The sequence below is a fragment of the Mauremys mutica genome, chromosome 6, assembly GCF_020497125.1.
Source record: "Mauremys mutica isolate MM-2020 ecotype Southern chromosome 6, ASM2049712v1, whole genome shotgun sequence".
Taxonomy (NCBI): domain Eukaryota; kingdom Metazoa; phylum Chordata; order Testudines; family Geoemydidae; genus Mauremys; species Mauremys mutica.
The window spans coordinates 110,453,154-110,477,947 of record NC_059077.1 but is presented as its reverse complement, the minus strand read 5'-3'; the positions used below and the strand labels follow the sequence as shown (position 1 = coordinate 110,477,947).

The 24,794-nt window shown below is 44.5% G+C and overlaps 1 protein-coding gene across 2 annotated transcripts in view; it reads left to right on the top strand.

The window, feature by feature from the left end:
• The window catches only part of MOB3B (MOB kinase activator 3B), a 160,512-nt gene that overhangs the window by 124,436 nt on the left and 11,282 nt on the right, over positions 1–24,794 (top strand). Inside the window, exons 3-4 of one of the 2 annotated variants that reach the window (XM_045022308.1) lie at positions 12,091–12,293; positions 13,280–13,408. In XM_045022308.1, coding sequence (XP_044878243.1) covers positions 12,091–12,293; positions 13,280–13,399 — 323 coding nt within the window. In that variant the 3' untranslated portion in view covers positions 13,400–13,408. Of the gene's footprint in view, positions 1–12,090; positions 12,294–13,279; positions 13,409–24,794 lie in introns of those variants that run through there. The other variant, XM_045022309.1, reaches the window with a different exon arrangement.

The window sequence follows — 24,794 nt, the reverse complement described above, 5'->3', positions numbered from 1 at the left end:
TGGGGCTGAAATTGAAGCCTGAACAATGTAGCTTTGCGGGGGCCCACTGTGGTGTGGGGTCCCCAGGTAATTGCCCTGCTTTCTACTCCCTTATGCCAGCCCTGGCTTTTATATGCAGGTGGTGACACAGGTGGACCATGGGGTTTTCATAGCATTTGCAAGGGGGGGAGGGGGGCTCTGAAAGAAAAAGATTGAGACCCCATGGCTTAACAAATATTACTAAAGTGACTCTTCAGGTATGTCTACGCTGCAAAGAACCCCCCGCAGCATCAAGTCTCAGAGCCAGGGATAACTGAGTCGGGCTTGCAGGGCTCGGACTGCGAGGCTAAAAACAGCAGTGCAGAAGACATTTGGGCTGGAGCCCAGCAAGGGGGAAGGGCCTCGGAACATCTGCACTGTTTTTTTTTAGCCCTGCAGTGCAGAGCTCAAGTCAGCTGACTTGGGCTCTGAGACTTGGTGCGGCTGCTTTTTCTTTGCAGTATAGGTATACCCGTAACTTTCTGTTTGGTATGTAAATATTGTGGCGATGGCGGCACTAGAAATACCCAGGTTAGGTAGATGATGTAAACACATTAAAAGGCTAAATATTAGTCTACGGTATCTTTAAGAGGGTTAATCCCCTTATACTGCAAATCCATCCTGGCCTGCTGAGGTTTGCTCTTCTCTGTATGCGTTTTAAAGTGTTTGGGTTTTTTTTACATTCAAAGAAGTTGGCATCACAATAGGTTTGCCTTCTGAAAGCGCCACTCAGAGGCCAGATGTGGCCCATGGGCCCCTTTCCTCTAACTGCAGGATGAAAATAGCTGATCAACAGTGTGTTTTTTAACACCGGGGAACTCAAGCCATTTCTTTTCTTCCTTTAAGGCAGATATAAGTACAAACAAATGTTAAGACTACATACGTGCGTGTGTGCAGCTTTTTAAAATATATATATTTGCAGAAGTGTAGCCCTTTCCCTCTTGGTGTGGTTTGTCTGCATTGTGCTCGTCACCATGGTATCCGAGTACTGACAGGTGAGTTCCCACAGCATCCCTTGGTGTCATGGTGCCTTAGTAGTTCGAGTTCTGTGGTGCAAATTCTGCACTCTGAAGTGTCCCCAAACACAAAGCCTCTTGTGTGCGTGTACTTCCCCAGTCACATGTTGGGAGCGAGACAGGACAGCCCAAGAGGGCACATTAAACTTTTGTCTCCCATCTGACCGTTTCCCCTCCCTTTAATTTTCCCAAAATGAGACCAATTCCAAGAGGCTGCTGACTGAGTGAGTTCATGTTTGGGCACTGGCCCCAACCACCCTGTGGATGAAGATTATAGATTCACTCCCTGTTATGACTGTCTTATAAACACTAGAGGTTGGACACATTTTATATCCACCAGCTGTCTTTGACAGAGCCTGTCAGAGTGGTGAATTCTTCAGGGACTGTTTCTGACAGATAAAAATGAGAGGAGGGGAATGGCTTCCCAAAGACATATCCCTCCATCCATGGTTTCAACCGTAGGGTACCTGCAGGCTGCCTCACAATGCTGTCCCAGAGTAGTTAGCACAATCTGGTATCACGGCAGGGCCTGAGGTAATCCTTCCTGACTCCCTCCCCCAAGACAGCATTCGAATTCATAGTGACAGTTGTACCATCACAAACCTCAGTGTAGTACCAGGGAAGAGACAGGTTTATGAAAATAAACATCTGTCATTTTATAATTATGATATGCTTTTTTTATTATTTTTAAAAAGGGCTGTTGAAATGGCTTCATTTTCTAGTCTGCATATGCAATAAACGGAAAACCAGAATGTGTGTTTCTAAATATACGGAGTGTTACTAACAAAAATAAAGACTCTGCTGACGAAGGATACAACCACAGAGGAACGTCGAGGCAGTGTTACTGCTCGCAGTGCCAGGACAAGCATTTTGAGGACAAAGTTATTTAATGAACCTATGGCTCCTCATGCAGTGGGGGATGTTAATCTCGATGTCTTGCCCAAAGACCTCCGTGGGGCAGTTACATTCTGCTTACCTAAATTCCCCCTGCAGATTCATCTGACGATGGTGTTCTTCTCTTCATGTGCTAAACTCTTTCGTTGGATGCTGCTAAATGGTTGCTGCATTCCTCTCCCAAGGTGGCTGCATTTCAGTAGTGAGTGATTCAGAGGTGTGTGTGTGTGTGTGTGAGAGAGAGAGAGAGAGATTGTGTGTGTGTGAGAGAGAAAGAGATTTTGGGACCAATTGGAATAAGAGGAATAATATATTAATGCTGTGCAAAGGCGCTCAAATGCAGAGTGCCACAGAATTCCATCATGTCACCCTGCTTAGTTAATATGCATCCAGAGGCTGCTTGTGGGGGCTAAGGTGTTATGATTTTCAGTGTCCTGGATACATGGCTCTGTCCTTCCTTTTCATCGCACTCAGTGCCTTCACCATGCTAAGGTCCACAGATCCATTACAATGGGTACTTAAGCCTGTTTACAGCTTGGGGGCAGAACCAGACCTGTCAGTCACTGGTAGCCTGGAAATGTCCTTCTTTCTCAAGTTTCAGAGTAGCACCTGTGTTAGTCTGTATCCACAAAAATAACAGGAGTACTTGTGGCACCTTAGACACTGACAAATTTATTTGAGCATAAGCTTTCGTGGGCTACAGCCCACTTCATTGGATGCATGCTACGCATACATGCATCCGATGAAGTGGGCTGTAGCCTGCAAAAGCTTATGCCCAAATAAATTTGTTAGTGTCTAAGGTGCCACAAGTACTCCCTCCTTCTCAAGTTCCCTTCAGTTTTTCTGCTTCCACAGTGGCTACAGGCTCAGCTATGACCCTGCCCCGCCTTGCTGCAAGCTTTTGCAGATCCCTCCCTATATACATACAGTGTCATTGAAATGTGGCCAGCTCTCATTTGAGAGGGCAGCAACCAACTGGCACAGAGCACAACTGGGAGAAGGTGAAATCTTGGCCAAGGACACCAGGTTAAATTTGCTTAGGAAAACAGCCAGGGAATCTTCAGAGCGCACACACAGCCAAGAGGATTTAAGCTCTGATTCCAGCGACCTCAGTGGGATTTGTGTTTTTAGGTCTTACCCAGAAGACACCTCCTCTGGCTAGATTGTTGTTAAGCTAGTTGAACAAGCGAAAGAAAAGTACATCATCCTCTTCCTGACTTGTGGCAGCAGAGTAGTCTTCAAATCTACTGTAACACCAAACAAGGTAGCTATATAGGGAAGATGCTTGCTGGTTGGATATAGACAGGTTTCATTTAACGGAGTTCTGACCTTTTTGTTCTTCTATCTGAGACAGGAGAACAAAATCCATCTGTCTAATGTACTTATGTTTGTGTAGCCCATCAATGTGGTATCTGAGCATCATTAGAGTATGGGAGTACACAGTAGCCCAACTAGTCATTTCATTCATTGAAGGCACATCAGATGTAACTTGAGAGCAGCAGCATTTTCATCTGCCTGCTAATAGCATTCCTGTAAAAATAATAAGTAATAATTATTGATCACAGATTAGTCTGTTTTTCTTTGTTCTGGCCCAGCTGCAGTGATAACAGGCAGGAGGGCAACATTGAGAAGGATGCAAGTACATAGTAGCCTGGTTTATCTCTAACCACTTGCAGCTGTCAGCTTATTTTGGGGAGGAACAAAGTCCCGCAACACTGGGGTTGTTTTCCTTGGCACTTGGGGCAGACGCTTCCTTGAGTAACACACGGATAACATGAAACATCTGCTTGGAAGGATTGATGCTTTGCAGAAGAGTTTCCAGGAGCAATAGCTTACGGCATCTTTCACAAGACTCTTGTTTAGGGCTGAGGGTAGGAGGAGGAGAGGGGAGGGGGAATATTATTCCTTGCTCCTTATTACAAAGCTGAGTTTTAGTTTTGAAATGGCATGTTCTCAGTCTCTTTGCCAAGGGGTGTCTGTTTTCTTTTCCCATATGTACTTTTTAAGTGAAGTATTGAGAATGAATGAATGATTTCCACGACTTGTGGAAGAATTTTCACATATCCAGTGTTATTTCTGTGCACAATCACCAAGGGACTCACCAAACTCTCCCAGATAGAACTAGAATGAAAACAAAACAACAAACCCAGAAACAGACATTTTTGATCATTGTGAACATACCATTAGGATCCCAGAAGACTTCACTGGAATGGGGTTTTATTTTCATTCCATGTCATGTGGCAGGTGTAAATCATTAAGGAACCTTACACATCTATGTAACAAGTCTGAAATGTACTGCCGGCTTCCTCAAAAACAAAAATTTCAGACCGTATTGAGGGTGGCTCTTTTCCCCATGTAGACATAGGACTGTGTAGACCTTTGGAGTTGACATTCTGCAGGCCCTTTGGGAGTTCTGCGTATGTTGAGACAGGGAGAAGAGTCAGAAGGTCTAGTCTCTGCATTTTTAAAACTGAACCCCTTCCCAGGACGTCTATTCACCCTCTCTCACTCTGGCTACATTTGGTCTTGTGAAGAGCAATTGTATTACAACCCCCCTTGGGTGACACCAGCAATGGTTGAACCCAGGCTCTTCCTCACAACAGCACATACCTCTACCATGTGAACTAACAGACCATTTGTTGGTGGGAGTAATAGGCTGCTATCCTCTAGTTGACCACCCATTGGCAAGGGACGTGTCACACACTAATCAGAGGTACCACTTATCTCATTAGCTGGTAGCAGAACTAGGCTGTTATCCTCTAGTCTTTATGATTAGATGGGCAAAGTGTACTGAAATTTTTGTTGTTGTAACATTAGGTCACAATTTGGAAAAGCATGAAGACCAGCCACTAGAAAGGGGGGGTGTCGCTCCCTTTACTTTATTAAATAATTAAATAATATGAGGGGTCAGGTGTGGGTGCACTCACCCAGCCTGGCTACAAGATCAAAGTAACTTTGTGCAAAGTGTGAAGTCATGTCCTGTTTCGGAGAGATGAGGCTGTTTTTGCAAAGAAGAAAATAACTCTTTTCAAAGTAAAAAGAAAGACAGAAGCAGTGCTCTTACTCTGTACTTCAGTAAATCAGGCTCTGAAGTTCTTACAAAGCCTCTCTGAAGTTAGTGGGAGCTTTTCAGATCAGGCCCTTCTCAGTGCAAGCAAACAGCAACAGAAAAATGGGGGAGTATGGACAAGTGAGAGGAGGTATAAAATAAAACTATCTTGATTTTATGCTGCACCCATCACCGTGGTATCCGAGAGCCTCTGATATACTTGACCTTTGTATCCCCAGAGAACTGTTTATGGGTTATGTGTGTATCCGTGCAAGGACAGAACCAAAGGAGCTTGAACTGCATGGCTGGAATGCATGAGAGCCGTTTGCATAACTTGGCATATTTTTGGGACATAATCGGGAGCCCTGGGACTCTGAACTCCAGGTTAGCAGAGAGAATCTTTCTGGCGCTCTCCTTCTCACACAGCACTGAGCCCTGGCTCAGTTTGGAGTTGAATTGAGGCCAGTTAGCTCATCCAAAAGTCCCCCTTTTTTCATTTTCTTCAGCAAGTAGCAGCTAGCTCAGAAGTTCCACTGTCATCTTTTTGTTCTGCTTTTTAATATCCATAGCTCAACAATTTAATCCAATGCCTTTGTGCTTCCTTTGCCTCCAATATCCTTTCACTTGCATTAAGACAGTAATCTCCTCTTTTGGAATTTATTATATTAAAAAATAGTGTCCAACTGTTTAAATAAATTATTTTATTTTATTTTTTACTACAAAGTGCCAGAAAAGGAAGGATTGAATTTGGGCTGTGTGTCAGATAGAGGATTGTGGAGGAGAGGGAGGTAAATAGTGTTGTTGGTAAGACAAGTTAGTGAAAAATGGTGATTTACCAAGTCAGAGATCTAAGTGAAATCAATACAAGTGACTCCTGAGAACTAATAGCGTTCCACAGCTGGTTTACATCTAAACAATGGGTGCTGCAATGGGATCAAAACATTCAGCCAAATTCTGATCTCATACATCCCAATTTAAATCTGGAGTAACTCCACTGACTTTTTAATTTTGATGTTAATGTAGTTACTCTGGGTTTACCCCAGTGTAACTGAGCCTATCTTCAAATTTAGGCAGATGCTGAAACCTGGGAGCGTTCATTTTTTTTGCTGATTTGGATAAAACAGAGCAGGAAGGACGTTGACATTTGTTCAGCGTAAAGCCGCAACCACTGAGTGTTTACATTGGTATGTGCCAAATCCTGAGGTCCTACTCAATTGTTCAGCCCTCAGTCAGGCAAAATCCCAAGGAGTAAGGACCTCAGGACTAAAAGCACAATTAATGGCCCATAAAATAGCAAGAAATATATTTAACATGCTAGTATTACATGTCAACATGCAAAGGATTTAGAGGGAGGGAGTCTAGCCATAAAACTGCCGGCTAGATAAAAGCAAGCTTACGCCAGTGATTTGATCATATAGTACAAACCAAAACACAGACCTGTGGCCTGGCAAGTGGAATTCAAATGATTTCGCTTTCTAATATACAGGGTTGTGAATTCCCTAACTCTCTGGAAATGGATGAATAATACCAATGTGTTAATCTGTGATGGAAATTAGATGCCTCAGTCCATTTTACATCTACAGTAAGTGCAATGGATTTTGCAGGCAGCCTGATTTCCAGAGGTACTGAGCATCCACAACTGATCACATCTGATCAACTGATCAACTGATCACATCCAGAGGAGCTGTAGGTGTCTCCGGGATGTGAAAATTGGTCTCATGTAGGTAGTTATGGTAACAGTGAACGTGTGCAACTTTATGGCCTGAGTCTCTACTGCCCAACCCCCTGATTGTCGTTTACACCTCTACAAAATGAGTGCAAAGTGCATGTAAAATCCTACCAACAGGAATTCTCCACTCACCCCAGCGGTAGGGTTATACACCCACTTTGCACATCAGTAAATCGGCACACAGGGTGCAAGGCAGTAGAGAATCAGGCCCTTTGCCTTTGTGGGTTTGATTTATTAAACTAATGGTAGCTAATTAATAATGGCCTACGAGTTTCTTCCTTCATTTTGACCGTACGCTAGCAATGCCATGTCACTCAATCCCAGGGAAATGGGAACTAATTACTCTCTATTATGGAGCATGTCGAAACAACAGAATATGGGGCCGTGGAGAATTCACGCTTTATCCATCTGAGTAACCCTGTAGTGTAACAAATCAATCCTAGGTGATTTCCTATTCAGACCTTAACATTTCTTAAATATATTTTAAACCATTTTCTTTTGGAGATCCTTGGGTTTTTTTTTTTAATTTTTAGAGCACAGTAGTGGGGCAGTCATTCATGGAGTTAGGCAACACTCCAAAGGCTGAAATTTGATCTGCCTTATTAGCAAGTGGCCAATTGATGCCCTCGTCATTTCCTGATATATTGTATTCACTTGGCCTGAGAAGATAAGTAATTGGGATCATTTGAAATAACCATGGCTGTTTTTAAAGGCCCTGGGATAATTCTACCCATTTGGATTCAGGTATTGCTGAGGCAAGCCGATACAGTGCCATTTCCTCGAAATCTCAGTTTTGTGGGGTCGGAATTCACAGCTCCAGCACTGCATGCTCTGTGCCCTGGGAGTCCAGCACTTTTTACAGAAGGATAGCAGTTATGATTGGATAAACCTATTGTAGCCAGCTCTGTGCCCCCTGCCTTTGGCACTGTGTGTGTGTGTGTGTGTGTGTGTGTGTGTGTCTCAGAAGTGGAGTAAAGGACTGTGATCTTTGGCAACTGACACAAGCTGCTGGCCTTTTTAAAAAGTTATTTACATCCCTAATCAGCGGGCATTTTGGCTTTCCACTGGTCTAGGATGGTGGGGAGTGGAAAGGTGATGTAGAACCCCCTCCTCGTTCTGTGCCAGGCGTAAACTCGGCACAACTAAAGATTGAGCATCATGGGTACATTTTAGTTAGGTGCGTAGGGAATTATAATGGGAGGTAAGGGAGCTCTCCACCTCCACCACCTTGCAGAATCCGGCTTTATCTTTCATTCCCAATCCCTAGCGCTCTCACTTGTGATGGTTTTTTGGGTTTTTTTTCATGAACACTGATGTAAACCATTCCTGTCTTGCCAGATTTGGTGATGAGACAAAATACGGAGGACCTCACTGGTGGTTTTGTTTGCCATTGATTTAATGCAGCTAGATCTTGTTAATCCAGGTTTATCCACAGCCTGGGGATCCAAAAGCTTTCTGCAGTTATCAGTTTCATACCACAGGCGTACTACTGAGTCGTTAATCTGAAAAGTTTTGTTCCATTTAAATTTGAACAAACATGACATTTTGACAAATGATTTGGATTAACCATTTCTGAGTGTAAGTCACCAATGCATACGGTAGGAAGGGAATATGTTCTAGTGGTCATAGCAGTATATTAGAAGACAAGATCCCTTCTAGGTTCTGTTCCTAGATATTGGCCTCATTCTGTGGCCTTGGACAAGTTACTTAAACCTGTCTGCTCCCTCATTCATGTGACATGCAGGGTAACAGATGGGCATTAATTTACACAGCGAAGGGCCAGAGAAGGTAGCTGTGGAGGAAAAACGCAGCTATGCAACCATAACATAGACTACATAGCCACTGTTAAGAGCTTCATGTAAATAGCTGCATACACCAGGTTTTTTGAGTTCTGCAAAACCTTGGAGCTATACTGCATATTCTTGAGCACCAACTAATGGCACTTTATCTATTAACTATTTACATACACCAAGATAAAGCTCTCTTGTAACAGCTGCCACCAACTCCTCTCCATTTACATGAATGAGAAATGCTGCAAACACTATGCTGTGTATCTGGCAGAAGTGGAGAAGGCCTTAGGGAGCAGCCACTTTATGCTGTTTTCCAAGGTAGTAGAAATTAGGTGCAATTTTCCCTGAAAATTAACGCGGATTACAGCAGCATTAACTAACATGGAGCAGCCTGTGCATTGGGATTCAAGCATTTGAAAATGGCTCCAGTTGTGGAGTCTCAGTATGTCTTGATGAGTTGCTACAGACCAGGGCCTGCCATTATGAGCTCCATCAGAAGGGGAATTAGTCCACCCCCTTCTCTTTTCAAACAGTGGATTGGCTGGCCATGTGCCTTCACTTGTTTCCTGCAGGATATCTATATTTTTCCCATTTGTTTGGTGGATTTATGTGGCCATGTCCCTTCTCCCTCCACAAGCTTGAAATTTCCTCTTGTAGGAGTGGTTTCTGCTTTCTGGATTTGCGTATGTTCTTATGCTTCCTATACTCTTCCGTACTTATTTATTTGGCAGTCCTTAGCCTCTGTGTGCCTCAATTTATAATATACTTCCTTGTAGCACTCTCACAAGGCTGATGTGAGGATTGAGTAATATTTTAAAGGAGAACAGATGCTTTCAACTAATATTAAATGTAAGTAGGTGGCACCATTACTGAGAGTGCTGGCTGGACGCTGGTGTTTGGAAGTGGAGGAGAGAGATCCTGAAGATGGCCTTTTCCCTATTTGGTTTTGTCGGCCTCGTGTTTGAGTTACTTATAGAGAAGACATATTTTGTATCGCCAAATATTTAAAAAGGAGTAAATCTCCTTATATAAATGCCTGGTTGGTTTCTCACTGCCCAGATGAATCATTTGGTAATAAATTATGCAAAGGAAAAAGATTAAGGTTTTCTCCCTTTTGAAATAATTTGTAACATATACAGCTGCCACCTTCACATCAATTGCTGTATTGTTTAAGTTCAAGTGTAACTGTAAAGCACTTCAGAAGGGGTAGTAAGGAAAGTTCTATCGCAGTTGGAACAAAAGACTGTGAGGGGAGCTGCGGAGTTTCTGATTACAGCTGTGCAAAACCTTCATGACACAACCCCAAGCCCAGGTGAGTGTTCACCTGCTGTTAACTTTCATTTTTAACTTAAAACTTGGGCCAGGCATTTGTGTATCTTTAGAGGGAACCTGTATCAAGTTTCAGATGAGCCCCGGCCAAGTTTGAATGGAACCTGGCCAGTGGGTGATATCTCTGCAAAACACGGTGAATATAACTTTTGCTGTTGGATCGGATCAAACCCCATTATCCAAGCAAAAATCAGGAGGGCGCACAAAGCCATGCAAAGTGACTATGTGATAAAGTTCACACTAAAACACTTCGCAAAGCTGGCTGCAGGTCAGAATTTTAGATGGGGGTGCTGGTAAATTGTATTATCTCTACATCTGCTCGTTAAAGACCTGATCCTGTGAAGAGCTGAAGGCCTTCAACTTTTACAGAAGTCCAATGACAATTGAAGATACAGAGCACTTTGCAAGATCAGGTTTCGTTTAAGAGAATTTTGAAGTGCTCTTCAGTGCTGTGTTGTGGATGTGTGGCTGTTCCCTTGCCAGTAGCAGCAGCAGCAGTGCTTACTTTGGAGTGTGCACCTATTCATTACGGTGCATGGGACACTGGGACAGCGGCCCCAAATTTGTAGGAGACATTCTATTAAAATAACAATTGTAAAAGGTGCATAGAATAGGGATGAAGGTTAAAAAGTGACTGGAGCAGTCTCTTCCACCTTAGACTTTGTATAAAGATGGTAACACAGTCAATAAGATCCATCCCCGGGAACCAACCTCATCATGTGTATCTCGTAGCACAAGGAACCGTAGTCCGGGAGGTGAAAGTGATTTATGTAAGGGCATGGCTACACTTGCAGATGTAGAGCGCTTTGAGTTAAACCAGCCTTCGTAGCGCACAGTAGGGAAAGCGCTGCAATCTGTCCACACTGACAGCTGACAGCGCACTGGCATGGCCACATTAGCAGCTCTTGTAACGGCCACAGGGAGCAGTGCATTGTGGTAGCTATCCCAGTATGCAAGTGGCTGCAACGTGCTTTTCAAATGGGGGTGGGGTGGAGTGTGACAGGGAGTGTGTTGTGTGTATGTGGGGGGGAGAGAGTGGGTTTTTGGGGAGCTGAGAGCATATCATCATGCTGTCTTGTAAATTCAGACAGCAGCAGACCTCCCCCATCCCTCGCCTCACTGTCTCACTCGCAGCATTCCACAGTAACGGTTGCTTTGTCCCGGAGTAGATAAGCAGCCGTCCGTCAAATGGAGCTTTCAAGGGGCATATCCAAAACAATGACAAGAGTGGCCACTTGACTCATGGGGATTATGGGACATTTCCGGAGGCTGATCAGAGTGCAGTAATGCAACACCTCGTTCATACTGATGCTGGGGTGCTCCAGCGGGGGCGCAGCAAATGTTATTCTACTCGCCAAGATGGAACACCAGCAGCGCTGTAGCCGCGGAGTCAAAGCGCTCTACATGCCTTGCCAGTGTGGACGGGGAGTGAGCTAGTGCGCCCGGGGCTCCTTTATTGCGCTGTAACTCGCAAGTTCCCAGGGGAACCCCCTTTCTCCACCTTGCTTCAGTGGCTACTGCCCGTCTCCATTTACCCCCACTCACTGGGGCAGACAGCAGTCTGTAAACCACTCATCATCGGCAAGGGGGGTTGGACCAGCTGCCTCTGCCTATATCTGGGCTGCCCTAGTACTGTTGTGGGCCCTTAACTCGGCCTGCAGCCTGGGGCTTTGCTAGGCTGGAGCTCCCCAGCTCCCTCTGCCCTTCCCCAGCACTGTTCCACCCTAGATACCTGTCTCAGCTTCCCAGGCAGCCAGCTCCTTCTCTCTCAGAAAGTTAGAGAGAGAATCTTCTCAGCCTCTGGCTCTCAGCCCTCTTATAGAGCTAGCCGTGGCCTGAGTGGGGCGTGGCCTCACCCGTGGCTGCTTCCCCAGTCAGCCTTTCTTTTCCCAGCTGTAGCCCTGCCCAGGTCTGTTTTAACCCCTCCGGGCAGGAGCGGGGTAGCCACCCCGCTACAGTGAGTAATCACAGTACCGTAGGTAAAAAGAAAAGCACAGGCATAAATAGAGCCCTGCAAATCTGCAGATCTCCACTCTGGAGCCGCAGATGCAGATATCCATGGACCATGTTTGTGAATCGTGGATGGATGAGGATCCAAATTTTATATCTAGAGCCCTGCATATCTGCGGATACAAATTTGGTATGTGCACAGGGCTCTAGGCGTAAGTGCTTTGCTGGATTGGAGCCTATGTCTGAATCTGCCGAACTCCCTTTCAGAAAGCAGTGATCTAATCTAAGCAATTATCCTCCCTTCTTTGTTCACAGGTGTTCCGTTTCCAAAGAACTTCCTTCAGATCTGCAAGAAGATCCTGTGCAGGCTGTTCCGGGTATTCGTTCACGTCTACATTCATCACTTCGACCGCATCATCATCATGGGAGCTGAGGCCCACGTCAATACCTGTTACAAGCACTTTTATTACTTTGTAACAGAGCTCAACCTCATAGACCGCAAGGAGCTAGAGCCTTTGGTAAGCGGGAATCTACAGCCTAACGTTGTGGAGAATTCTCCTTTTTCTTTCCCTTAACTGAGCCTTTTCCAAACCTGTCACAGTCGATTTCCGCTAGGAATGAAATGTCTGTGTTTCAAGACAGACCATTTAAATAAATGAACTCGTGCCTCTGTCAATAGGCCAATTCCCTCTACTGCAGCATTTACAATTGGGGAGGTAGTAAGAATAGAGTGCAGTGTGAGGGAGGGGAGGTGGAGGTGTATAACAGTAAACTAGGATTTCCTTTGTAATAATTATGTAGGTGTTGGTGAAAGTAGTGGGTGTGCTGCACTTGGATTTATTCACTTTCAGTCAGAGATTCAGACAATGAATAGCGCAACAAAACCAGACACTTCCCTTGACTTAGGAAACTTGGCTTTAGATAGATCAATGTTTAACTTATTGTCTCCAAAGGTTAGATTCCAGAAATGGGAAATACTTTCACTGTTTCCTGAAGGTTTAAAAACATCTTAGAGAGGAGAGGGGAGGTTCAATTTGGAAAGGGCTCTCTGCGCAAACGTTAGCACCGGGCCCAGGGGCATGTTTAGAATGGATGGGGCTCAGGGTTCTCCACAAGTCCAAAGTCGCAATTCTGTATCCTACAAGTTATTAATGAAGTCTTGGCACTGTTCTGCTTTTTTAATGGTTAAATGCACATTATGAGCATGGCTGACCAGAAATGCGTCCCTGTGTGTGAAGAAAGCAGACGTTTGCCTCAGTGTCTGTCCCTCTCTGTGCCTGCATGCACATGTGCAAAAAGTAGACGCCTTTGTGTGTATTTGTGTGTAAAGCAGATGCCTCCGTTTGTGTGTGGAGGAAGGGTTATGTGTTTATCTTGACTGGAGCAGGAAATGTGAAGTGAGACAAAGGAGACGAGAGTTTCCCAATGGTCCCCAGAAAGGAATGACCAGTTAAGAAATTTCCTTTTACGCTATTAATTAATCCACAACATCCCTTTGTTGTAGGTACCTGTTATGCCAATGTTACAGATGGGAAAACTTAAGCACAGAGGGGATGATTCCCTGTTGCACTGTGGCCCCTTTACACCACACTGGCAGCATAAAGGGATGAAGAGAGGCCCTTGAGGATACGGCTACAGAAAAGAGGCTTTCCCACTGGCATAGAGATGCTAAAGCAGCTCTACCTCACCCCCCATCTCTGTGCCCAGCATGGGGGAAATGTCAGAGGCAGGAGATATGAGAGGTGTTTGGAGAACGCTGCTCCACAAGTTAGAGCAGCCCTGAGGTCTCTGCTGGCCCCAGAATACAGAGAGAGTAAAGACGGTTTCAGTTGTTAACCCCCTTATTCCTGAATTGGGCCAGAATGACGAAGGAGCTTGCCCACGTCCAGAGTGAGTCAGTTGCAGAGCGAGGAATGTAATCCAGCTGGTGATATGTCCATTGTGTGCGAGTCCTCTTGCATGCCAGCAGTCTGTTCCTGGGAATGGAAATTCTGTTTAGAATTCGGATGGAATTCAGCAGCTTCAAAGAGGTTATGTCCCTGACCTGCATCAGGAAGTACCATGTCAGCAGGCTGATGGAGCCCCACCTGCTCTCGCCGCCTTGCTTCCAGAATCTTCTTGGCAACCATCAGCCTAGACCACAGCATGAAAATGCATAAAAACATATGTCTGTATCTTCCTCTTCTTCTGGGCAGAGAGGAGGGAACTGATTGCCAAAGTGAACACAGACATGACAAATCATCTCAAACGTTAATGCAACCGCTAAGGATGAGCTGTGCCCCAGCAAGTTCACCGTTGCAGGAAATGAGCCAAAATTATCCCACTAAATTAGAAAATGGGCCAAGCTCTGATTAAATAAACCGATTGCCATGCGCTCTATAAACCAAAAGCTGGCCGATGAATCAAAGTATTTTTGAAAAAGGGAAACAACTCCAAATGCTGGTACTGGATTAATAATAATAAAGCTGACAAAGACTAGCCTGGAGGCAGGATGCCGGCTTTTTAAAATGGGGCTTATCTGACTTTTAAATCCCTGTACAGCAGTTGTAAAAAAAAAAAAAGGCAAATTGGGGTTGTACATAGATGATTTCCTTTAGGCAGTTACCTGATTAGCTCCTTGAGTCAACCAAAAGATGGGGGGGCTGTATTTTAAAGCCCTCCTGATTAGTGGGTCATTCCCCTCCACCCCGACACCTGGTTATTTTGACAGAGTTCTAAAAGTTCTTTGTAGAAAGTTCTTTGTCCCATGTGGCAAGAGGGAGAGCTGACTCACTTGCTAGAACTGCAGGCAGTTCTAAGGAGAAATACATGGGTGGATCATAGGGAAAGTCTTTGAAAACGTGCCCTTCAGAACAGCTGATAAGCAGGACGCCTGGAGACGTTACTGTAAATATTTTGACATTTAAATTTGATTCTTGGAAAAAATTCTAACGGGACTCCAGAGAGATTGCAATATACTGAGCAGCCCTGCTGCATGTCTAATGCCTCATTCCCGATGCTTGTTCTCTTTTCCTGCAGCGAACAAAGTGCCATTCATAATAAATAACAGGTAACTGTATAGTGCGTTACATCTTTAGAGTGACTTACAGATGTTAATTTGAGTCATTCATGGTCTTGTTGTTCAAGCCCAATCTTGTTAAATGAATTGCACTCTGTTGCCACAGATTTCCTGTGTGACACTGGGGAAGCCAATTAACATCTCTATCATCAGTTTCTCATCTATAAAACCAATATAATAATACCAGCTTTTCAGGGGGGTTGTGAGGCTAAATTCATGTATACTTGCAAAATGTTTTGTGATCCTTGAATGGAAGGTGCTGTAAAAGTGCAAAATGCCATAGTGGTGGTTGTATGACGATTATCCCCTCTTCCTCCACAGAGGAGACCCTGAAACTGGCACACTGCACTTGAGCCTTCAGCTCAAGTTAGCTCTGTTGACATCCAAAAAAAAAACAAAGAACTGTTGGCCTTTTAGCAAGGCCTTTTTGGATTTGCTTTCTAGCCAGTTTAGGTGCTTCCACCAGTATCAAATTGAAATGTATAAACATCTTAGACTACGTCTATACTACAGCTTATGTCGGCATAACTTATGTCCCTCGGGTGTGTATAAATCACCCCCTGAGAGACATAAGGTACACGGATATAAGCGCCAGTGTGGACAGCGCTGTGTTGGCGGAAGAGCTTCTCACTTGTGCTCCTGAAAACTTTCCTGTCTGGGGATTGGTGTGGCTGGAGCAGGGTCTCCTGAAAAAAAAAGAGTGCTCTAGATGGCTGCCTACAAGAATTATATCTAATGGCAGCCCTGTACCTCAAGATTTTTTCTCTTGGAGGACAGTGGGAGTTGCACGTGGTAAGTACACCTTAAAATGGTGAGCTGTAGTAAGAGTGTCAGTTCAGTCACTTTCTAGCTGTCAGATGTAGATGCTGTGCGCTAGAAAGGTCTGTAGGGTCTGTTCCCAGTACGTTGCATTTTGTTGGATAACAGTGACTTGGGAGTGCAATACAATCTGTTCCTGAAAAACCGTGACTTCTGAGCACAGTCCTTGATGAACTGCAGTGTTTTTTTTTTTTTTTTTTTAACTCAATGCATTGAGCTGGCCTGCAATTTACAGGCAGGGCTGTCTCCTGCTCTTTAGATTTATTAGCATTTTTAAAGGAATTTGTTTTAAATGGTGGGAGTTTAAGGCTAAATTTAGCTTCAGAATATGGTGGAGTTCATCTGAAGGAACAAGGATCACAAAGGCAGAAGAGTTTTTAAAAGCACACTTTCTGGTTACTGAACATTACTGATTAACATGCAGTTACATTATATCTCATTAAGAGGAGAGATTAATCAAAAAATATATCCAGTCTCCTTGCTGTGGAACCCTGTGCAAGGTCACCGAGAGGGTGAGAACATATGCTGGGATTGGGTACCCAAAGTGTACTTTGAAACCAGTGTTTTAATCTACAGGTTCAGGTTACCTGAGCAAAACTACTCAAGCTTTCTATTGGCACAATGTCATAGAGCTGTGTGCAGATCCAGGGCTCCCATGCATTCCTGCATTACAAGTTACACTAGAGCAGGGATCGGCAACCTTTGGCATGTGGCCCGCCAGGGTAAGCCCCCTGGCGGGTTGGGCCGGTTTGTTTACCTGCCGCGTCTGCAGGTTCAGCCGATCGCGACTCCCACTTGCCGGGGTTTGCAGCTCCAGGCCAATGGGGGCTGTGGGAAGCGGCGCGGGCCGAGGGATGTGCTGGTTGCGGCTTCCTACAGGCCCCATTGGCCTGGAGCAGTGAACCCCGGCCAGTGGGAGCCGTGATCGGCCAAACCTGCAGAAGCGGCAGGTAAACAAACCGGCCTGGCCTGCCCGGGGGCTTACCCTGGGGGGCCACGTGCCAAAGGTTGCCGATCCCTGCACTAGAGGTTCATGGGAGTGATGGATGGCGATGAACAAAGTGATTCTTCCGCTCCTGCTATCTCTGATTCTTCCATCATGTGCTAGGAGCTGGGAAATCCCAGCACACACATAAGCTTATATTCAAATCTAGATAAAATTCTATTGAAATGTAAACATACCTATACTGGTGCTGGCAACCAATTGGCCATAGGTAGCAGTATATTTCAATGTGCGTATTCTTGTGTTTTCATAAGCATAGCAATGTTTGACATAATGCTTTTCATACAGGACAGGACTATGCTACAATGTTTGGTGGCATGACTGTGTCACTCGGATGTGAAAAAAATCCGCACCCTTTATCCAACATAGTTATGCCAGCAAAACCCTCTAGGGGTATATTGGCAAAAGTGTCCTTGAGCTTATGTTGTTCAGGGAATTGCTTTAACTAGGCAGGCAAAAGATCTCTTTATGCCGGCATAAGCTGCAAGATAGGGGGCTCTACCAGTGTAGCTGTGCCAATATAGCTATAGCAACAATGCCTTTTTAGGGTAGTCTAGCCCATGAAAGATCCTAAAGTGCCTTACAAACTATGGGTCTGATTCTGATCTCTTACACTGATGTAACTTCACTGGCGTCATTGGAGTTACTCCTGATTTGCATTGGTGTAAGTGATAGCAGACGTTGGCTCTCTGCTTCACTTTTCCTCCTGATGTGGCTTCTGCTTCTCCTCCTCCCTCAGGAAATCTGTGCTCTCTCCCAGAAGTCATTTCTTACACGTATTTTGTTTTATGAGAACAAAAAGTAATAAAATGGGACATAGATGAAGCAAATTAAAGCAAGATATTTTCTAAATGTCTGCTTACCATATGTATTAAAAACAGTTTCTCATTTAAAGACACAGCGACACATTCAGCCTTAGTGTAAGCGATTGCTACTCCAGTGGAATCAGTGGAGTTGTATTAATGGAATGAATCCAGTGAAGTTGGTACCATCTCATGCTAGGACTAAATTTGTTCCCCAGTGATCAAATATAAAATGTCCTTATCCGCTCCATCATATTCAGTATTAAAACTGCCATTGATTTCAAAACAGACAGGGGCTCCAATACGTTTTCACTTAACTGTTGATGCAATTAAAAATAAGCATCTAAAATTGCTGAAAGAGAATGGTTTTACATTTTTCTATAGAAAACTCTATTTACTGAATACAAGTCTAAGAATTTGAGTAGACAGACCAAAGAGTAAGGTGATGGCTTTTTATTACGTTAACTTAATCAGAATATCTGTATGTCTTGTTGATTTACAGTAAGCAATGCTATATATTACATCAAAAAACTTGCACTATAGTGGGCAGCATTAACGTTTCACAGTTGCACACAGGGGTGCTGGAACAATTTTTATAGTGGGGGTGCTGAGAGCCCCTGAACCAAAGTGTAAACCATCTATATAATGGAAACAACTTCAAGCCAGGGGGTGCAGTAGCACCCCCAGCACCTATAGTTGTGCACTTTTACGTCAGGAAGTTCCACGGTTCAGACTGAGTAACTTGGCTTTATCTCTGTCCCTTGTGTGTGATGATACAGGGCCAGATTTTATTCATATTTCCACTGATGTGAATGCAGAGTATTTCTTTTGTAGTCAATGTCATTACTTTTAGATTTACACAGGTATAACTTAGAGTGAAGTCTAGCCTCACTGTTTTTGAAGTACATGATCATTTCTCAAATAACGCTAATATAACATCATGCACTATTGTGTATTCCTTTGTAAAGTGCGCTTTGTCCGATGCATGTTAATTAGGGTTAATTGGTAGACTTTTCGGAGGAGCAACCAGAGATTTGAACAGGCAGGGGAACTGAAGAGATGTTCTCTCCAAGTCCTCCAGCACAGTTGCAGCTCCTAGACAGGAAGCAGGAGTTGCTGCTGTTCATGCCATAACTTGTTCTGTGGACAGAGTATTTTAGTCTCCAGTGCTGTCAGGCCAACATCTTCCTTATACTAAAAAACCCAACCCCACATAAAGTGTAGTTCTTTCCCCAAACACTGTAGAAATGGACATCTGTGTTCGCATAGGGTTTTATGTTTGTATTTGCAGGTTTGGCATATGCCAGTTAAACAATGTATTGAGGGAACCGGCAGCCCAATGAAGTCATGATCAGGCTTCACGATACTGAGTCAGTATTTCTCCATGTGTCTTTGTCTGTTGAACTGCACTTTTGATGCCACCCCTGTTTATTAGGGAGTATTAATTAGAGAGGTATTCTGGGCAAACAACGCACATTAAACACTAAGATTTCAGTTTGCCCATTGTTGGCTTACCCATGGCATGACTAGCGTGATCCCCAGACTGCAGCAGTGCATAGCAAGTACCACTTTGCTTTTATATCACACAACACTGTTGTCGCTGAGCCTGAGCCACAAGCAGCTACTGTTACTATCCAGTTTACAGCAAACAGTTCATCCTTTCACAAAACAATTGGCGGTTTTGCTCTGTGTTTATCTATGTAACATAAAATGTTTATTCATCATGCAGCTTACTGACAGACTGCTCCTATTCAGAAATCCAAAAAATATATCTCCTCCATTGATCTGTTATTAGCCCCATCTGAAATTTGCACCAGCAAGCTTTTTGGGGATGTTTTGTTTTTGTTTTAAAAAAAGAGCAGTCCCAGCCAGTGAAGTTAGTTACATTTGTCCAGCTACATTGAACTGAAAGGTATATTGGTTAAAACCAATGATTAAACAAGATTGTCATCTTGGGGAATTTTCAAACTTAGCTTAAAATATAAATCCATTTATAATGCATTAGCTTTTTTGATCATCGTTGGCATTCTTATTGAAGTTTGTGCTGAAACAAGAATTTGTACCTTCCCAGTCCATTGTCTCTCTTTATTGTACTGCATCCCACCGTGAAGTAATGGTACTGCATATATACCAGGGATGGTCATCTCAAGAACAATAGACTGAGAGATCAAAAAAACAGAAATATTATTGCACTGCCAGTGCAGCAGTAGGGGAATCTGGCCTGCAGGATGAGAAAACCACTTCATTTCACTCAAGCCACCATGTTCTCATTATCCACATCCTTTATATCTATCCTATCCCCTCTCTCTGGATATTTTGATTTTATAAAACCATCACCATGGTATCTCCGTGTCCTCACTTAGATCCTCCCTGAAGACTCATTCCTCCTGCTCTGCCCACAAGAAGTGAGTCAACAATAACATTAAGATACTGATTTTAAAACATCCTCTTCATTCCCTCTTCTGGAATTTCCACTGTGTCCTGTACTCTCTCTGCTTTGTTTAGCCTGTAAGCTGTTTGGGGAGAGACAGCCTGTATTTTGGGGTTGTATGGGTCCAAGTACATCGTTGGTGCTTAATGATGATAAATGATATGTACAAACTGTCTTCATTCCATAACCTGCCTCAGAAATATCCTCCGTACCTTTTGGCCCAGAACAATCTCAAACCAAGATCTGTTGACACAGTCAGCCAAGAGGATATGAGCACCATCATTGCTAGGAGGCGTTGGCGATGGATTGGCCATGTGCTTCAGATGGAAATTGATTCCATCACCACAGTAGCAATAAGATGGACACCTGAAGGCAAATGAAAACAAGGCCACCCGAAAACAACATGGCAAAGAGCTGTGGAAGTCAAGCTGAAAAACCGGGGGCACAGCTGAGAAACCATTGAAAGACTTGGTAGAAACAGACAGGAGTGGAGGAGCTTCATCACTGCCCTAGCTGCCACAGGCGTAATGGGAACGTGATGATGGTGATGAATGATGATCAATGCATCAAATGTTGGTCATTCAAAGGAAATAGAATCTGAAGTGCCCTAGTTAGGGGTGTGCCAACCCAACACCCAACTCGTTATTTTTGAAAAACTGAAATCTTGATTCCTTGGCCCTTCTCTAACATATCTTTGTCTACCCTCCCACAAAATTGGGTACCTCTGCTGGATGGAATGCACCATTCACAGGCTGATCATTTCAGATTGGTCCACTAAAGACCTATCACTTCTTTTTAGAAGAAATTTGCTATGTATTTGAATGTACAATTACACACCTAATTTGCATACACCATCATAATACTCTGGCATCCATATATTTTAATTGTGTGTGCAACTGGCTAATAATATTTATTTGACTGCAATCGGGCATATAAATTAGACATCCACTTGCACTTGTAATTTGTTAAGACTCAGGCACATATGCTATAATGTTACTATGCAAGCTTACAATACTGACCTCTCAAAAGTGTTCCTCTTAGTGCCTGTTGCATATAGTGGATATAAGTCCTAATACTAATACAAAAGTGGAAGAATAGAATATTGTTAGTCTGAAATACTACCCAAGAGAATATAAATGACTAGGTGTTTTTATGTGTAAATTTTGCTTTTTCATTCATGTGTGTTCCAGTACCAGACTCCTTGCTGTTAACTCAGCTGTTCTTCTTTTTAGAAGAATCTCCTTCTTAAAAATCTTTTTCAGATAGAGCTCATCTTTTGTGAGCACTAGTCATATTGACCAGTCTTTTATTTTACATGTTGTCAAAGTGACCAGAGAATTTGACAGTTACAAATTTTCTCCATCCCATGTAAAAAATAAACAAAAATTAGCATTCTAGGACTTGTGTGGCTGACAAATTTTACTCTCAGCTGTGATGAACAGAAAAGGTCAGGCCCGAGCCACAGAATGGTGCCAGAGTTTTCAAAATTGTCATCTTCCGCATACATATTTTATTGATTATTGTTAGCGCATCAGATGATTAGATTGCTCAGTGTCCAAATATGTAATGGTAAGGACAGGAAAGATCAAGAATGTTCCTGTTGATGATCTCCTTTGTCTAATTAAACCAGGCCAGGTTTTGGGTGGTACAGTTTGTGGTTTTGATAATGTTTTGGACAAACTTCCAAGCTAACTTGTATTAAGCTGTGACGCAGTTTGTCTCTTCCTTGTGGGTGCATAAATGTATGTTTCAGTTTCTTGTGGGGAGCGTACTAAATAGGTCCTGCCTTAAAGCTTGCTCCATTAACATTTGAATAGCAGACTGCTGTGGAACTTGTCCTTTAAAATGAATCCACGTTTCACAAATTGTTAAAAAATAAATACATCTGCTTCAAAGGCAATCATTAAGACATGATAAAAGCGAGAGTTACAATTTCCCAGTCTAATAAAGATAAACTACAGGCAGTAGGAATCAGTGGGAAACTTCAGACAAATCTGCAGAGATTTTATTCCTCCAAATACATGAAATGCTGAGGAGCTTTAAAAGGGCACAGTCATATTAAAAATAGCACCTCTGGGGCAGCAGAAAACCCGGAGCCGGCCCTGATTCCACTGGGGGATTGCAGCTCCCCATCTTTAATCAGCAGATACTGCTACAACATATGCGGTGCAGTGGTGAATTTTGCGGCGCTGATGCTCAGGACTCCTGCAACGAGTTTTTGGCTCTGGTGAAGGAGAGGAAGCTCATTTTGTGAGCTTTGCTACAAGCCGCACTGGATGGAGTGGATGCAGCTACCTGCGTGATGGCTATGGGCATAGCCCTGGCTCCAGGTCTCAGGCCTGCTGTGTGAAGTCCAACAGACTATTCTGAATCTCCCATTCGAGGGTTGGGCTCTCTTTTCTGAGAAAACAGACAAAAGGCTGCATAGCCTAGAGGACTCAAAAGCCACTGTCAAATCATTGGGCCCCATACTCCCGCTACGAAGTGGAAGCATTTTAGGCCATAACCTCCCCCGCGCTTCTACCAGCAGAACTGTCAGGATGGTTCCCAGAGAAGGAACAGGAATGGCAGGAAAAGGCCACACCCATCATCAGACCAGGGCTCTGGCCAATCCAAGCCACTTTTTGGCCCGAAACAGGCCTTTTGAAGGTTCAGTTGAGGATGGCGCAGCAGAACAAAAACTGGATCTATCCTGCCTTAACCTTTTTGTCCCGACTACCGTGCTTGGTCCCATATTACTTCGGATCACTGGGTGCGCCGTGTGATAGAGAGGGAATACTCCATCCAATTCTGTGCCTTCCCGCCCTTCCACCCCCTTTCCCTGTCCCTTTTCAGGGACCCCTCTCACAAGCAACTCCTTATTCAGGAGGTGCACTTGCTCCTTTTGCTAGGGGCAGTGGAAGAGGTTCCTTAGGAGCAGAAGGGCAATGGTTTTTATTCTTGCTTTTCCTAATACCAAAAGCCAAAGGTGGGCTAAGGCCTATCCTAGACCTGCAAGAACTCAACAAGTTCATGAAGAAGCTCAGTTTCCGTGTGGTCTCTTTGGCCTCCATCATCCCTTCATTGGATCCAGGAGATTGGTATGCCGCCCTCGACTTGAAGGACGCATACTTTCACATAACAATAACTCAGTTCCACCGATAATACCTCAGGTTTGTGGTAAACAACACCCACTGCCCGTTCGCAGTCCTCCTGTTCAGCCTGTCAGTGGCACCTCAAGTATTCACCAAGTGCATGGCAGTCATGGCCGCGGTCCTGCGCAAGAGCAGGTACAGGTGTTCCCGTACCTTGACGAATGGCTGATGAAGGGCCAATCCAGGACTGAAGTAAAGATGCAGGTCGCCTTCATAAGAGCTTCTTTCAGCGAATTGGGCATGCTACTGAATGAGGGGAAATCAACGCTGTCCCTGGTTCAGAGGATAGAATTTGTAGGGGCGGTACTGGACTCAACACAGACCAGGGCATTCCTTCCCGAAGCGAGATTTCGAGCCCTGGGCAACATTATTTGAGGTCTCTGACAGTTCCCCAGCACCTCAGCATGGAACTGCCTGAAACTTCTAGGACACATGGCAGCTCGTACCTATGTGGTACAGACTTTGACCTCTTCAGTCATGGCTGGTGTCAGTATATCGGCCAGCCGAGGACAGTTTGCACAGGATTGTAACCCTGCCTCACCCGGTACTCGACTCCCTCCTGTGGAGGCTTTACCCGCAGGTAGTATGTGCAATGGTCCCTTTCACCAGCCCCCAGCCATCCCTCTCACTAGTGACAGACGCGTCAGACTTGGACTGGGGGGCACATTTGGGAGACCTCAGAACACAAGGTCTCAGGTGGATCTCGCTCTACACATCAATGTCAAAGAACTGAGAGCGGTGCGCTTGGCATGCCAAACTTTCCAAGCCCACCTAGCAGAGAGATGTGTATCCGTCCTCACAGACAACACCAAGGCGATGTTCTGTATCAACAAACAGTGGTGCACGCTCCTCTCCCCTGTGTTAGGAAGCCCTCATGCTATGGGACTTCTGTGAAGAGCACGCGATACACCTGCAAGCATCGTACCAACCTGGGATACAGAACGAGTTGGCGGACCATCTCAGCAGGTCGTTCCACGGCCACAAGTGGTCCCGTCACCTGGATGTCATGAACTCAGTCTTCCATCAGTTGGTTTTTCCCCAGATAGACCTGTTCGCCAACACTCCAGCGGCAGGGAGAAGAGGGTGCACTCTCTGGATGTCTGCAGTGCGTTAACCTTCTACGTCGAGAGAATGAAACCATTCTGAAACTCAGTCCAGGTATTCGTGGCGGACAGAATGAAAAGTCTTCCTGTCTCTTCTCAATGGATTTCGTTGTGGATCACGTGCTGCGTCCAGGAGTGCTACAACCTGGTAGAGGTGCCTGTTCCTTTGATCACCGCGCATGCCACCAGGCACAGGCTTCATCAACAGCGTCCCTGACTCAAGTTCCCGCCCAGGAAAACTGCAGGGCGGCAACTGGTCCTCCATCCACACTTTCGCCATGCACTATGCAATCACCCAGCAAGCCAGAGCGATGCTCCAGTCAGTGGATGACTCCAACCCCACCTCCTGAACTGGGGCTTGTGAGTCACCTGATTGGAATGGACATGAACAAGCACTCGAAGAAGAAAAACGGTTACTCACCGTCTTGTAACTGTTCTTCAAGATATTATTCATGTCCATTCCAGGCGGAGCAGCCAGCAAGAAGGATCTGAGTGGGTGGTGGGTTGACAGAGCTCCATATTGAGCACGACTCCAGGGGGCACCCAGACTGACCCGACGGATGCTGCTATGGGAAAATCTGGCTACCGTGCACATACATGTGCACATGCCTGATTGGAATGGACATGAACAACACATCTCAAAGAACAACAGTTACGAAGTGAGTCAC